Source organism: Ochotona curzoniae, unplaced genomic scaffold (genome assembly GCF_017591425.1).
Source record: "Ochotona curzoniae isolate NIBS_2020 unplaced genomic scaffold, NIBS_Ocur_1.0 contig_3819, whole genome shotgun sequence".
Taxonomy (NCBI): Eukaryota; Metazoa; Chordata; class Mammalia; order Lagomorpha; family Ochotonidae; genus Ochotona; species Ochotona curzoniae.
Window position 1 is genome coordinate 46,869,301 of NW_024466004.1, and position 14,951 is coordinate 46,884,251.

Sequence of the window (14,951 nt, forward strand, 5' to 3'; positions counted from 1 at the left end):
TCATTGAAATTCAAAGCAGGAATAAGTTTTCAATGAAGGTAGAATTATTAAAGAAGAGTCTGGGGCCCACTTTTGGATATTCTCCAGTGAAGTGGATATCACCATCCAATATAGTTGTAAGCCAATACATAACAAACATTTTTCAAAAAACTAGGGGTTAGGAACAGAGAGGAATATTTTAAATATTCAAATAAATACGAATAAATAAAAATATGCAAACATTTTTAAGATGAAACAGAACATTTCAAAGAGTTGTTTGAACTTTCTGCTACTACTTTGGGCACTGCCCCAGATTCTTCAGGGCATGTACAATATTCACTTATCTCAGCAGGCAGAAGAACACAGGTGGAAACACTGGGGAAGCCCTGCCTTCAACAATCACATTATTATGATAAACAGATTTCCCCTTCATATTTATATCAAAAACTCCTTTCATAGAGAATCATGGCTATTATTCTGCATATTCCCAATAAGTTTATTAAAGCGTATTACTAACAGTAGGAATTACATACATGAAGTTTTAAAGCAATCACTGGAAATAAAGCTGATGACACTGAAAGTCAGAGATGTAGAAGCAGACGACTTTTCAGATTTGGTGTAAATCAGCTAGCACAACAGAAGTCACACTGACCTCTTACCAATTGTGGTTTCATTTGATAACTGAATCAGATTGAGTAATCATCCTACGACAAGTTACTAACTCTAATTAAAAAAAAATGCCTTTGGGGCTAGTGTTGTGGTGCAGGAGGTAATTTCCAAGGCTGGCATTCCATATGGTAGTCACTTTGTGACTAGCCTGCCTCAAGCTCCTGGCTTTGGCATGACCCAATCCTGGCCAGTTAGGCCATCCTTTCTGCTTGTTTTTTGAAATTTTATTTATTTTAATGGCACATACAGAGACAAAGAGTGAGAGTTTCCATATGCTGGTTCACTCCCCAAATGGCCACAATGGCCAGAGCTGGCTCAGAAATCAGTCAGGAGTTGCTTCCACGTCTCTCAAGGACATGGGTCATCCTCTGCTGTCGAGAACTGGATTAGAATTGGAGCAGCCAGGACTTGAACAGGTGCTAATATGGGATACGGGCACTGCAACTGGTGGTTTAATCAGGTAGGCCACCATGAGGGCCCTGTTTAGGCAATCTGGGATGTCAATCAGCTTACTGAAGGTCTCTCTCACTCTCTGTGCCCCCCTTTCTCTATAACTCTTTCAAATAAATAGATACAGAAAAAAATAAATAAAAATAGCCCTTAATAAGCCATTTTCCTTGCAGGGAAAGCAAAAACTAAGATATATTCCAATATGTTAGTTTTTATCCATTTTAAAAAATCATACCTAACTTCAGCTTTTCCCTGTAGTTTATTTTTAAATCATGGTTTATGCCAAAAAATGTAAAATGATCACAAGCTTTTTGTTACTATTAGTTCAACAGACAGGAAACAATGCTTTCTTAACTTGTAAACAGAAGACAATGACAGAATAAAAGCTTAAAAACAAACTAACCTTGGGGCTCATTGACCAACACCAAACATTTTAAGATGCCAGGGAGGAGTAGTTCAACCTCACAAATATCTACGTTGGTTTCCTTGAAGAGCTGGAGGATGAAGGCCAGAAGGGATGCTAAGCGAGGGGGAGGTGAGGACCCTTTATACTCAAAATACGATTTCCTAAAAATAAGCAAAGTTCTGGTTTTTATTTCTGCTTAAAGCTTTAATAGAGCAGACCCAAATGTAACATACTTGAAATATATCGGCAAAATATACATGTCCTCTCTTCCCACTACAGTGAAAAATTTTAGAAGCATTTATGTTTTACTGTGCTATCTTGAAATCTAAGATTTCAGGAAGAGTAACTACACCTATCAGTGTGCTATAAGGGCCCAAAGTTTAATACAGACGCAAACTAAATTTAAAATAAACTTAATGAGAAGTTAATTGTTAATGTTTTCTCATTTCTAATATAAATTTGATCTCCTGTATCAGCTCCTCATTGCTGTAACATTTTTCTCGAATGTCAAATTTGCATAAAGAAATCTCCCTTCCAATTTACTTATTTAAGGATTAAGGAGAAGCCTTATTTTCCCAAATGAATAAGAGGACTGTCCTGGGAATTAACTTCCCCTTCAAGCTTTACCTCTTTCTTTCCTCCAGTAAGTGAAAAAATCAGGGTTTAATGGCATCTGCCAACGTAAGACAACTTTTAGCGCTGAACTCAAGAAAGATGGTAAAGGTAATTAAGAAATCATCTGACTCATCATTATATCTCTGCCTCTTAGAGCAGGATGTGGCTCAGGACAGGCAGAGATTTAGTATATATTCATTAACTGAATAAATGCAAGCAGGGATTTCTCAGGTTATAAAGTTTAGAGAATATAAAAAATTGCTCTATGTGGTTAAATCAATTAGAAGTCTGTATACATTTCAAAGTAATATTAACATGGTAATTAGGCATATACTCCTTAGGGTCAGAAACTATGGACTAGTATTTATTTCTATTCCCTACAGTAACTAACCATTATTACATATTAGAAGATTCACTTATTCTATGAGGGCAAGGTTTTTTAACAGTATTTATCACTGAACTGGCAACACACTGTGTGCCACATACAAGTCTAGGAACATTAAAGTTAAGTAAGATACAGTTTCTGAAAGCATGGGGCTCGCCATCCAGTAGATGTTCCACATAAAAGAAAACAAAACAATTACAATACAGAGTAACAGATGCCTTGAAAATGAAAAGCACGCAGCATGCAGTTTTCAGAAATTCAAAAGAAGAAGCCGTAACATGAAGGTATTGGGGGATTAAAAGTGGAAAAGCGTGGCATGAAGGAGCCACAGGATGCAACGTGCATCCTTCCTATTTAACAAAACATAATCTGTTGTATGTTGGAGTCTCCAATTAGAAACCATGGAAAAAAAGTCTTCACCGTACACCAGTGGGAAAGCAAAGTAAGCAAATGCAACCAGAATCTGAAAGAATGGGTTAAAATGGTTGTATGGATTTAACTTCACTTTAGCACTTGCTATTCAGCTTACACTAAAGTTACTTATGCATTGTCTCAGATATTGGTAAATTACTATAATCTTGTTGAAAATTCAGATACAAGTAATACAAAGCTGTAACTCTTCAGTTTGGGTTATACAGTGCATAGGATTTCAGAAAAAGCAAAGAAACATCCTGGAACCCTGAGATATCAGATGTGAGTTCTATAAAGGATAGGTAGGATTTAGCCTATAGGGATGGCATTTTAATTAATAAAATGATATCACAAGACTGTGATGTAGAGAACTGTAATGCACTCTTCAGGGGCAGTAACTAAATCTCATTAGGCTTTGCATATGCTACCATTCATAATACATTTTCGAGGAGTCAAGTGACAAATCTTGGAAAGCTAAGTGTAGAATTTGTTCCACCTGCAAGAAGCCATCAATGAAGGTCTGGAACAATATTTTACAGAAACCAAACTCAGGGAATTGATGAAAGCTGCACTGCTTAGAAGACAATTGCCCAGGTGTATTGTGACAACGGAGTAGGAATGTGAAACGTGAAGAGAGAATGAAGAAGATAATGTTTCCAAGCCCAAGTAAACACCACTAGTGCAGAAAGGTCAGAATGGAGACAGATTTATCAGATCATTAAAAACATAGAACACTAACAGAAACACTAGCTAAAAATCAAACACATTGCCATAGCATCTTCATATTTAAAAAATAATTCCACATAAACCCAAATACTGAATGAAGACAAAGATTATTTCTATTATTGAATATTTCATTGCTACTGTTAGAGGGCAAGAAATCTAGTGGAAGAACTAAGGAGTTTCATTTATTCATTTGCCTCATAACAAAACAGTTGTTAAAAAAACAGAAGAGACTAACAAAAGAGAACTTAATATTGCTTCTTTTCATCTTAGCACTCAACTTTTCACTTACATAATTGGATTTTGAACAGAACTAAATACAATTACTATTTAGCTGATGAAAACAAAACAAAAAATGTATCTTTAGGATATATAAAAAAAATAATAGCTAAAGAAGAAAAAAGAGCAATGTAAAGAGCATTTTGCCATGAGCGACTGTCATTTTAATAAATTCTTAGACAGGGAAAATGTTTCTAGACTAACAGCATTCTAAGGACTGCCAAAATCTTTTCAGATGCTCCCTCGTTGCTCTTAAGCAGAAATCAATAATTTGTACAAATCATCTATTTTTAATATTTTCATCTACCTTATGACTTGTACAATGCATTTCTTTAGCGATGGTGATGTTGGTGGAGCAATGACTGAGTTTCTCAGTGCCAACAAAACAGGATGCTGTCCAAGACCAGAAACATGCGGTGAGGTTGGAAGAAATCGCCCAATATACTGCTCAATAACATTCCCCAGCAGTTGATTCAAATAGGCATTTGGATTTTGAGACTGACAACACACGATACACATGCCCTATAAGAAAAAAATAAAAAGAAATACTGAGGTAAAGTTTCAAAAACAATGCATAAGAACATACAGAATCTGTGACTTAGTGCAATCAGAAAGAACATCTAACATAAGGAGATAATGTATATATGAGCTATGGGGCTCCCATGCTATGGTCCCAAGCATACACATCTTTGACAGCCTGACAAAGAAAGCAAGTGAGAAGTCGAGGAAGTTAGGAAGATGCTTTACTCTTCACATCCTCTGAAAATTTGGTCACCAAAACCTGATGATTAAACTTTGGGTGTGCGTTCAAAGATTTACCAAATAAATTTCCAGGCCAATCTTTAATGCAAAATACTGACATTTTTCTAAGAGTATAACATTTAAGTAAAAAAAAATGTCCACGTTAAGAAATGTACTAATTTAAAAAATTAACTGAGGAATATCAATGTCATTGAGACTCATGCTAACAAAAATTCATTAGTTTCCTTTGTCAGACACTGTTGTGTCAACTGTTGTATACTCATTTTTTCTTTCTTTTTTTTAATTTTTACAGAAAACTCCACTGATGATAATATTTTGTGTACCTGTACAGCTATGCAAAGGAAAATGTAGAGGTTTGGAGTTTAATCAATGTACACAGACCACATAATGTTCTGTTGTGTGTCTATCAATTTAATCTCTTCTATTTGCATGGCAGTTAATAAAATACTTTAATATGGATTACATTTCAGTGTATAATACTTACAAGTGATCAAACCAATACCCAGGGAAAAAGACATCTGTTTCTGCCGGTATTACTAAATATCATGTTACTTCATGTATCAACATAGAAACAAAATGTTACAATAAAATTTCATTTCTAGGTTGGCAGAAACAGATAAGGATGAAATTTTGAAACTTCAAACTGAAAAACAGCATAAAGCTGTTAAAACCCTAGCAAAGCAAAGCAAAGGAACACTGTTAGCAAATTTTGTTTGTTTACTTATTTGAAGATTCACTGGATGTAGTGGCAGAGAGAGGGAAGCAAAGACTGAAACAGAAACAGGTATAGAAAGAGACAGAAATTTTGATCCACTAGTTCACTCTCTGAATGGCTGCACAGCCAGGGCTAGGCCAAGTGGAAACCAGAAGCCAGGAATTGTATTCTGGTCTCCCAAGTGGGTTGCAGAGACCCAATTACGCTGGCTAATATGGCCTTCCTGCACACATCAGCAAGAAGCTGCTTTGGAACTAGCACAATGATATGAGATGCATAGCATTGCAAGTGTCAAATTAACCTGCAATGCCCACTCATATAAGGCTTTTTTCTTTTCTTTTTTTTTTTTTATTTATTAGGAAGTCAGATATACAGAGAGGAGGAGAGATAGACAGGAAGATCTTCCATCCGATGATTCACTCCCCAAGTGAGTGTAACGGCCAATGCTATGCCGATTGGAAGCCAGGATCCATGAACTTCTTCCGGGTCTCCCACACGGGTGCAGGGTCCCAAGGCTTTGGGCCGTCCTCGACTGCTTTCCCAGGCCACAAGCAGGGAGCCAGATGGGAAGTGGAGCTGCAGGGATTAGAACCGGCGCCCATATGGGATCCCGGGGCGTTCCAGGAGAGGACTTTAGCCGCTAGGCCATGCTGCTGGGCCCATAAGGCTTTTTTTCTTAAGGACAACTATATTCAAGCAGAAGATGAAGTAGTAACTGGAAAATTTCCAAAAATTCTTAAAAGGCGAGTTAGATACATTGAAGACAGAATTTCAAGTCAGCTCTAATGGATAATCCATCAAAATTCTTACCACCTGTAAAGTTTCTAAGAATTGCTATTACCTGGATTGCTTGGGTTTAAGAGGACTTACATGAACAAAGACTAATACTTAAAAAAAAAAAAAAAAAGATGCATACTTGCCAGTTGCTTATAGCTCTCCTCTATCTACCTGCCCTCTAGAAGACTGGTGGTCACACTGTGCTGTGGCTGCCCCTGTTCTCTCTTCTCAGTAGGCACACCAAACATTTATCCAACCACCTCGCTCCAGATCTCAGCCCTCCCCCTTTAATCAGAGGCCCACATGGCTATGCATCTCTCTCAACTATGCAATCAATATTAAGCACTTCAAATAAAAATTAAAAAATAAGTGAAGAAGAGTCAATTTAAAACTTCTCAGAAAGCATAAATTTTCTGTGAAAGAATTCATGTAGACGTTGCTTGTCATCTAATCAAAATCCTTCTCTCCCTTCTTCCTCAGTTTCTGGATCGCATATTAAGAAGTATCTGAATTCCATATTAAACAGCAATGAGTCATAAAGTATAGCTCCAGACCTATTTTTTCTTTGAGAAAATCAATATTTCTAAATGCTTATTGGACATTGTTACTTAGAAAGTATATAACACCCTACATTAATGCTGTTCAAAAACCAATTCTCGAGCTCGGCAGCATGGCCTAGTGGCTAAAATCCTCTCCTGGAACGTCCCGGGATCCCATATGGGCGTCGGTTCTAATCCTGGCAGCTCCACTTCCCATCCAGCTCCCTGCTTGTGGCCTGGGAGAGCAGTCGAGGACGGCCCAAAGCTTTGGGACCCTGCACCCACAGGGGAAACCCGGAAAAGGATCCGGGCTCCTGGTTTCAGATCGGTGCACCATCGGCCATTGCGGCCATTTGGGGAGTGAATCATCAGATGGAAGATCTTCCTCTCTGTCTCTCCTCCTCTCTGTATATCTGACTTTCCAATAAAAAACAAAAACAAAAACAATTCTTCCTTTATCCCTTCATCTCCAGAAGTTTCCATTTCAGTTAGCAGCACTGCTGTTAACTACTGACATAAGCAGTCACTCTAGAATTCAGGCTGTATTTCATTTCATTTTGCCCCTCCAAAATACTCACTTTGTAAGTACTTCAAAGCAGAGATCATACATGTTTTGCAATCTGCTAGTATCTTCCTGTTGCTTTAGTTCAAAACCTTCAGATAATATGTGGGTTATTACAATGAAGTCACTGTTCTAAGTCTTCAATCTAACCTTCATGCCAAATGACTTAGATATTGCCACCAGAATCATCTTTCTGAAGTGTAAACATGATTATCTGATTCTAAGTTCCCTGCCCAAAGTGCATAAATTTTTGTGTAAAAGATGGCTTATGAACATGCTCTGGTAAGGGGCTCCTCTCACATAAATTTCTGGTCACATGAGAATCATTTGCTTTTTCTCAGTATATTGTGTTTTCTTAAAGTTCATGCCTTTGTCCCTGTTGCTCTTTCCATGTTCTTATTCTGCTGTCTCATGTACTCACCGCTAGTCTAGTCAGTAGACAGCAAAGGTCTCTAAAGCAAACACTAAGCATGTTTTCATAAACAAGTACACGATTCTGCCTCCTCTCTCTCCTAAAAGGAGAAGAAATTGCTTTTCTTTTACTTTGCTTTCTGAGACAAACAATAAAAACATTTTAAACTTTTTCAGTGGATGTGCTACATGTACACTATTTCGAATTTGGGTACACAGTTTTCGAATCTGGGTCCAATAAGTTGTCCTTATAGGGAAGATTCAGTTTTTGCTTTTAAAACTTTCAAGCAGTTATAATTACTATACCTGGAGAAACAAAGGGAGACTCTTCTGAATTGCAGTCAACATAGGGGCAGGAACCTCCTTCTCTTGCTGCAACACTGCATGCGGCAGCAGTAAACAATCTATGATCCGGTACAGTAATTTTTGAGCTTTAGATGTAGAAAAGATTTGTGCCCATGATTTAACAAGAATTCCTAATAATGAAGAGAAATAACAATAGTTATAATTACCTTCTAAGTGTAACATGTTATTGTTATCATATAAAACAATTGATATTTAAAGCACACAGAACCAAGTAAAAACAGTAGAAAGAAAAATATACGAGGTGTCAAAAGACATTTTGAGACATGTATTTCACTAAGCAAGGAAATTTCTCTTGAAGTTCTGGGCCAAGATAAATATCAACTTTCTGAATAAATGGCATTTAATATGTATACACTCACAAGCAATGTGATATATTTACATATGTCATTACATATTGAATGATCAAATTAAATAATTTCGCTTTTTGGGAAATTGGCTACCACAAAGTTCTGCTTCGGCCACCAGAAATTTCAGATGCAAGTTTATAACCCAAGTTAAAAAGCAGTGCAGGATTACAGATCTGATAATAGTAAAGAATAACAAATGGGTACACTTGGTTAACAAAGTAATTAAGAGTATATACAATTCCTATTAGAATGTATTAATGTTTTTACGATGTCTTTGACAAGTGGATTTTGGAAAATATTTAGTACTTGTCTAAACAGCACGGTGGGATGTCTACTGCATAAAATTTTATTTTATAGTCTATCTTAGCAAATGATGATAAAAATTCAGTTACTGTCATTAAGCAAAACATTTACAACTCAATCTCTAAAGGAAAAGAAACACATACTTAGAAGAAATCAATATATTTTAAAAAAAAGTAATCACTTCTAAAAACAACAAGGCAAGATTTGCTGTAAATGGCAACTCAACAATCATACAGAAACTCAATGTTCACATAGCAATATTTTAAAAGAAGCCAGCTTGCTCCTTGTGTCTTTCAGGAGGTAGAAAACTTAAGTATGCTATCAATATACAAAGAAATCATATTCTTGCTAACATGAATATATCTGTAAAAACAACTGCCATCACGACCATCTGAAAAGATTCATAACACTCGGGAGTCCTACAAAGAGTATGGACCTTCCAACCCTAAGTTACCATCTACTTTCACACAAATATTCTACCTTCTGCAGTGTTTAAAATACTGCATTGAAGATTTTATGTCTGATGAGTTCACAAAGGACAGATATAACACATTTGTTTTACTGTTGTATGAAATTCCTTTTTTGAAGCTTTAGCAAAGAATATTGGTCTACGCATCTGTAGCACTAAAACTATAACAAGGGAAGATGAAGACAAAGTATTTTAAAAAGATTCCTTCATTTATTTCAAAGACATAGCATCAGGGACAAGCAGAGAGGGAAGGAGGTAGGTAGAGAGGCAGGGAGGTAAAGAGAGGAAGGAAGAGATAAAAGTGGAGGAGAGAGAAACAAAGGGAGAGATGGGGGGCAGGGAGTGCGGGTTCACCCCACAAATGGCTGTGTGAGAGCCAGACCTGAAGCCAGAAGCTAGCAACTCCATCGGGGTTTGACAGGCATGGCAGAGGTCCAAGCACTTGAGTCATTCTCTGCTTCCTTGAAGGTGTACTAGAAAGAAGGCTACTAAAAAGTAGAGCAGCGAAGACTTGAACCAACATTGTTGACATGGGATACCAGAATTGCAAGTGACAGCTTATGTAACTGTGTCACTTGTATGCCCCAAGAAATGAATATTTTAAGTCAAAAAACATGTGAAAATATGAAAATACACAGTTACTCTGCAAAAATAAAAGGCCTCATCTTCCTGTCTATAATACATTATTTTTTTACTGATAAAAATGAAACACATAAAAACATTAATATAAAAATAATCCTCCAAAGAAAACCACTATAAAAGTTTTTATGGATTTATTTACAGCATATAATATTCTAAATATAAAGAAATGGGATCACTACAGTGTACACTTAACATTTTATTCCTTTCTGAAGATGCATTTGTTGACTTAAGAAGAGAATTACAGAGAAAGGGAGAGACAGATATCCCATCCATTGGTTCACCCCTCAAATGGCTGTAATGGGTGGAGCTAGACCAATATGCAGCCAGAAGCCAGAAAATTCTCCCAAGTCTTTCATGCTGGTACAGGGCCCCAAACACTTGGGAAGAGCTTCACTTCTTTCCCAGGTGCCTTACTAGAAAGCTGGAGAGGAAGCAGAGAGGCTAGATTACAGTGCCCATACGGGATACTGGTGCCACAGGCAGATCTTTACCCACTATATCCCTTAAACTTGTATTTTATTATTGTGTTCCTGCTTCCACATTAGAAAATACATTAGTACAGAGTTTATAAAATTATTGCATGCCTGAAATATATATTTAGCACATATTAATCTTACGTTGGAGATCTTCAACCTATAGATTCCCAAGTCCCAACTCAGTGCTTGACAAATATTCAACAAAATTATTTTCATAAGATGGGAAACAAAAATTCAAAAGATATGACCACTTCTTTGAGTAATCTTAAAGCTTAACAGGGGCATGTCAAAGATGAATTACTATCATAAATTGTAATGCAAAAAACTGTCACGAGAAGCACAAAGTACAATTATGAAGATCAAGTATACTTAGGATTGTGGGAAAAGTATGACAATTGGGTAGAGCACCGAGGGGTTCATATGTAGAATTTCAACTATAAAGACAAAACCAGGAAGAATGACTGAAGACACAAGGATGATCAAAAGAAGCACATAAAAGCAGCCAAATATGAGTGATTATGAATGAGAAAAACCATAAGCAATACAAAAGGGAATTATCACCATTACTGATGAAATCAACCTTGTTTTTCATAAAGTGCTGGCTATAATTAAATTTGTAAATGCATTCTTCAATTTTATCAACACCTTGCACCTTCAGCAGTTTGCAATCTTGAAAATACAACAGAGGATTCCAAGTTGAGAATTGGCTACACAGATTTAGCACAAAGTTTCAGTAGATGAGGTAAGTGTTTTGATACAGTGGATAAGATGCTGATTGGGAAGACCACATCTCAAAGAGAAGAACTGGTCTAGAGATCCAGTTCTGCTTCTACTCAAACTTCTTGTAAACACATACCCTAGACGGTAGCAGGCGAAGCTCAGTGCCCAGGCCCCCAGCTCCCACATGGAAGATGCAGAGTGAGTTCCAGGCTCTCAGCATTATCCTGGCCAAGCCACAGCTATTACAGGTATTTGAGAATAAACCAGGAGATAGAAGATTTGTTTCTCTACCTCTCCCTGTTTGCCTATTTCTCTGGCTTTCAAACTATTTTTTAGAAGGCTTCTGTGATTAATTCTCCATCAAGTAGTTAAGAAAGTCCGATCAACATTTCATAATTAAGAGTTCAAACTCTCAAAAGCTTATTGCTCCTTGTCCATTTCACTATAAACATTTACATGAAGAAAACAGTAACTTGCCTGTTCCTACTTTCTAATGAATAGATGGGCAGCACTGTAGCAGTATATTTTATTCCCAGGCTTTGAGACCTAGATAAAGGGAAAGAATACAGATCTTGCTGCCATTAAGTAGGACAAACAAGGCGGCAAAACAAAGATCCTCATTTATTGGTAAGTAGAATCTGGCTTCAGGTAAGGTCTATATGCCACCAATACAAATAAAATTTAAATAGTTCTTGCTAAGACAATCATGTGTTTCATTAAATGAAGGTTTATCCCGAATTCAACATTAGCATTGCAAAAGCTAAATCTAGAAGCAACAGAATATATTATAGAGAGTAATACATTATATGTAAAATTTTATATTTAAAAATGTATATATATTTTACCATATTAAATTTACAATAAACTCTAGCATCATTCTCTTAAAATTAAGATGTTGGAGCTGCTACTATTGTTTTCATTTACATTCTAAGTGATTCATATTTATACATTTTTACTTTCTCCTTTATATTTCACAACAAACATAAAAGGTTTCAGACAGCCCATTTCAGATTTAATCATACATAAATAATATTGAAGGGAACAGAGATACAAGAATATAAAGTCTGGCTACAGAGAAATTTAAAAAAATATTAAATCTATATAAAAACTACTAAGGAACTTCTCCTAATTTATCACTTAATAGTTCATATTTTTGGTTAGTAACACACTTTCACTGAACAAAGATATTCAAATTACTGACTTCCTAAGATCCATGAACACCACTGTCATGGAACAGGTACAGAAAAAGATTTCTGGCTGAAAAGAGAAAACACAGCACTGCTGAGAGAAGCAAGAATTAAAGCATAAATACTGTCACTGCTATATTAAATCCTCTCCTGATCTCCATCATAAGGAGCAGATCATAAAAATAGAAACCTGTTCTGCTTTTCTGATGTTTTTAGTTATAACTAGGTATACATGAGCATCAAAAAGGGACCATTTTAGTTGTTGATATCACATATTTGTAATGTGATATACAACAGACTACTGATAACAACTGGTGCTGGTATATGTTTGCATCGACTGTTAATAATTTTACTGTTAATGTAAGGTCAACAAAAGTACTAAGAGGAAATAGACAAAACAGAGATATACTTGAACGTCAACATGTATTATTTTAAGCAAATTCATGACATTTAGGATTAGTTTTAAGATTGTACACAAAGTAGTGATTAAGCCAGTCAGTACTATAGTTTCAATCTAAGAAAATGTTACTAGCAAAATGATTCCAGGAATACATACCCATCATTCCATAAGTCAAATGCAGTCCTGCAGTGCAAATTTTTTTACCCAGATAAGGTTTTATATACTTTAATACTTCACCAAGGTATTCTAAGGACTTTGTGACCATGGTAGATTTATCATAAAGTGTCTGGAAATTCCCATAAGTTATACCAACAGCCTATAAGTAAAGGAAAATATTATTTAACTTTTCAACAGTTACAAAGTACACACCATGAAAAATAAAACGATCTTTCTTTCTGTACATTCACACAACTCTTACATGTAACCTACTTTCAATTGTCCAATAAAGTTTCATAGCAATTAAAATACAAGTGACAAGAACTAATTTTTGCTTTATTTATAGTTAAGAATACTACACTTATGTACCATATTATTTCTAGGTCAGCACCAAAAAAGTATCAAGGAAAAGGAACAAGAAATCGATACATAAAGAGCATGTAACTTAAATCACATCAAAACTTTCAAACAGATTGGCTCATCATCATTTGATGTATGACTGGGATCAAAATCCCAAAATTCTTACAAGGAAGACCAACAAGTGACATTAACACAGTCTTATAAGTAAAACTCCTATAAAATTCAGCTGTATGATACGAATTGATTTTTTTTCCTATAGAATTTTGAGTTATCAGATACCAGATACATTTTCTTAGACTATAGAAGGATGACATAGGCAGGGAAGAGAAGGCACAACAGAGAGGTTCTAGACAGAAATGTGTTAGGTGAACGTGATGACCACTACAGAAACATGCACGTAGACAGAAATGTGATATGAGGCACCAAGGGACAAACAATAAGTCGTAAGACAAGATAGGGAAATAAATGCCAGGGTTTTGGTTAAAAATAGTAGAAGCAAGGTAGACTAGGGAGGAAATGAGGACATAAGAGGAAGATGGATAACGGGGTTATCCATGAGCTAGAGGGACAAGTGTGCTATACAGTGTAAGAGTGATGCCATGGTTCAGAGTTTAATAGCAGATGCCAACAAAGGAGAAACAAAATGAAGATCACTGAGAAACTACAGGAGAGTCTTTGAAATTGGGACTTAAGTCATCTAGGATGGCACTAATGATAAAGCTAAGGAATTGAAAGGACCTAAATGCAGGGCTCTAAAAAAGTTCATCAATCTTCTTTTAGCTATCTTTTGTTTTCTTTCCTTGGCCAGAAATTCAAAGGTTTTTTTTTTGTTTTGTTTTAATTTCCTTTTAAACACGGAAAACACTGAGAACTTGATGAGCTTTTGGGTTATAGTTGTTGGTATTTACCATATTTTAAAAATTCTATTAATTTAATAACTGATTTAAAAATAACATTGCATGTTAATATAAATAATATGCTACTGAAAAATTATTTGCCCCAACAAAAGAGATATTTGCATTTCTTAACACTTTTACAAATCTCTTTAATATCTGGTTTATTAAAATACAGCTAGATTCTCATATCTGAGTCTGCATCTAATTTATTTTATGTTACAGATGAAGAAAATCTAACCACACAAACACTGTGGCTGGTAAGGAAAAAGCACTTTTATAGATGGAAATCCCATTATGTTATTATACCAAACTTCACAAGTGGTATTTCTTGAATGTTAGCTGCCATTAAATCACAGAACCTAACAAATCATGAACTGGAAATCATGTCAATGAACACTTCTTTCTCTGCTGCATGAAAAGTCAAGGGTTCATCTTGTATTTTGAATGAATCCTCTGACCTCCTGGATGCTTTCTTAAAAGAGTTTGGACTAGTAATTTAGAAAATTATGGTTCAGTGAGTTATGCAGCTCCTCAATGTTGACAGTTTTTAAGATTCTGAATTGAGAGAGGGGTATTTGTTACTAACACTATCACCCTCATCAGACAAGACTTTAAGTATAGAGAAGCTTTCAAACTCATGTTGGCAAATACAAATTTTACAAAATTCTAATTTTCTTGAAAGCCTGAATTACATTATTAGCAACAAATAATGTCACTTTTTCCTTTGAAGTGATAGGTTTACTCCATTCATTGTTGAAAAATGACAAATACCAGTTGGAATAACCATATTTTGTCAGTTGTTCTTTCAAGATAAAAGCAGTTAGTTCAGCTTGGAACTCAAATAATCACAGAAGTGCTTTTCATTTAGACAACCACAATGCAAAAGTGCTTTAAGTGCACTCTGCATTGTCATTCACACAATACCTAAAGTGCAGACACTCAAGAG

The 14,951-nt window shown here is 35.7% G+C and overlaps 1 protein-coding gene across 1 annotated transcript in view; it reads right to left on the reverse strand.

Annotated features, from left to right (window-relative positions):
* The window catches only part of MMS22L (MMS22 like, DNA repair protein), a 112,282-nt gene that overhangs the window by 8,059 nt on the left and 89,272 nt on the right, over positions 1 to 14,951 (reverse strand). Inside the window, exons 19-22 of the mRNA XM_040983801.1 lie at positions 12,750 to 12,909; positions 7,990 to 8,159; positions 4,225 to 4,439; positions 1,502 to 1,665 (exon numbers count right to left, since the gene is read on the reverse strand). Of these exons, the coding sequence (XP_040839735.1) occupies positions 1,502 to 1,665; positions 4,225 to 4,439; positions 7,990 to 8,159; positions 12,750 to 12,909 (709 nt within the window). The remainder of the gene's footprint in view (positions 1 to 1,501; positions 1,666 to 4,224; positions 4,440 to 7,989; positions 8,160 to 12,749; positions 12,910 to 14,951) is intronic.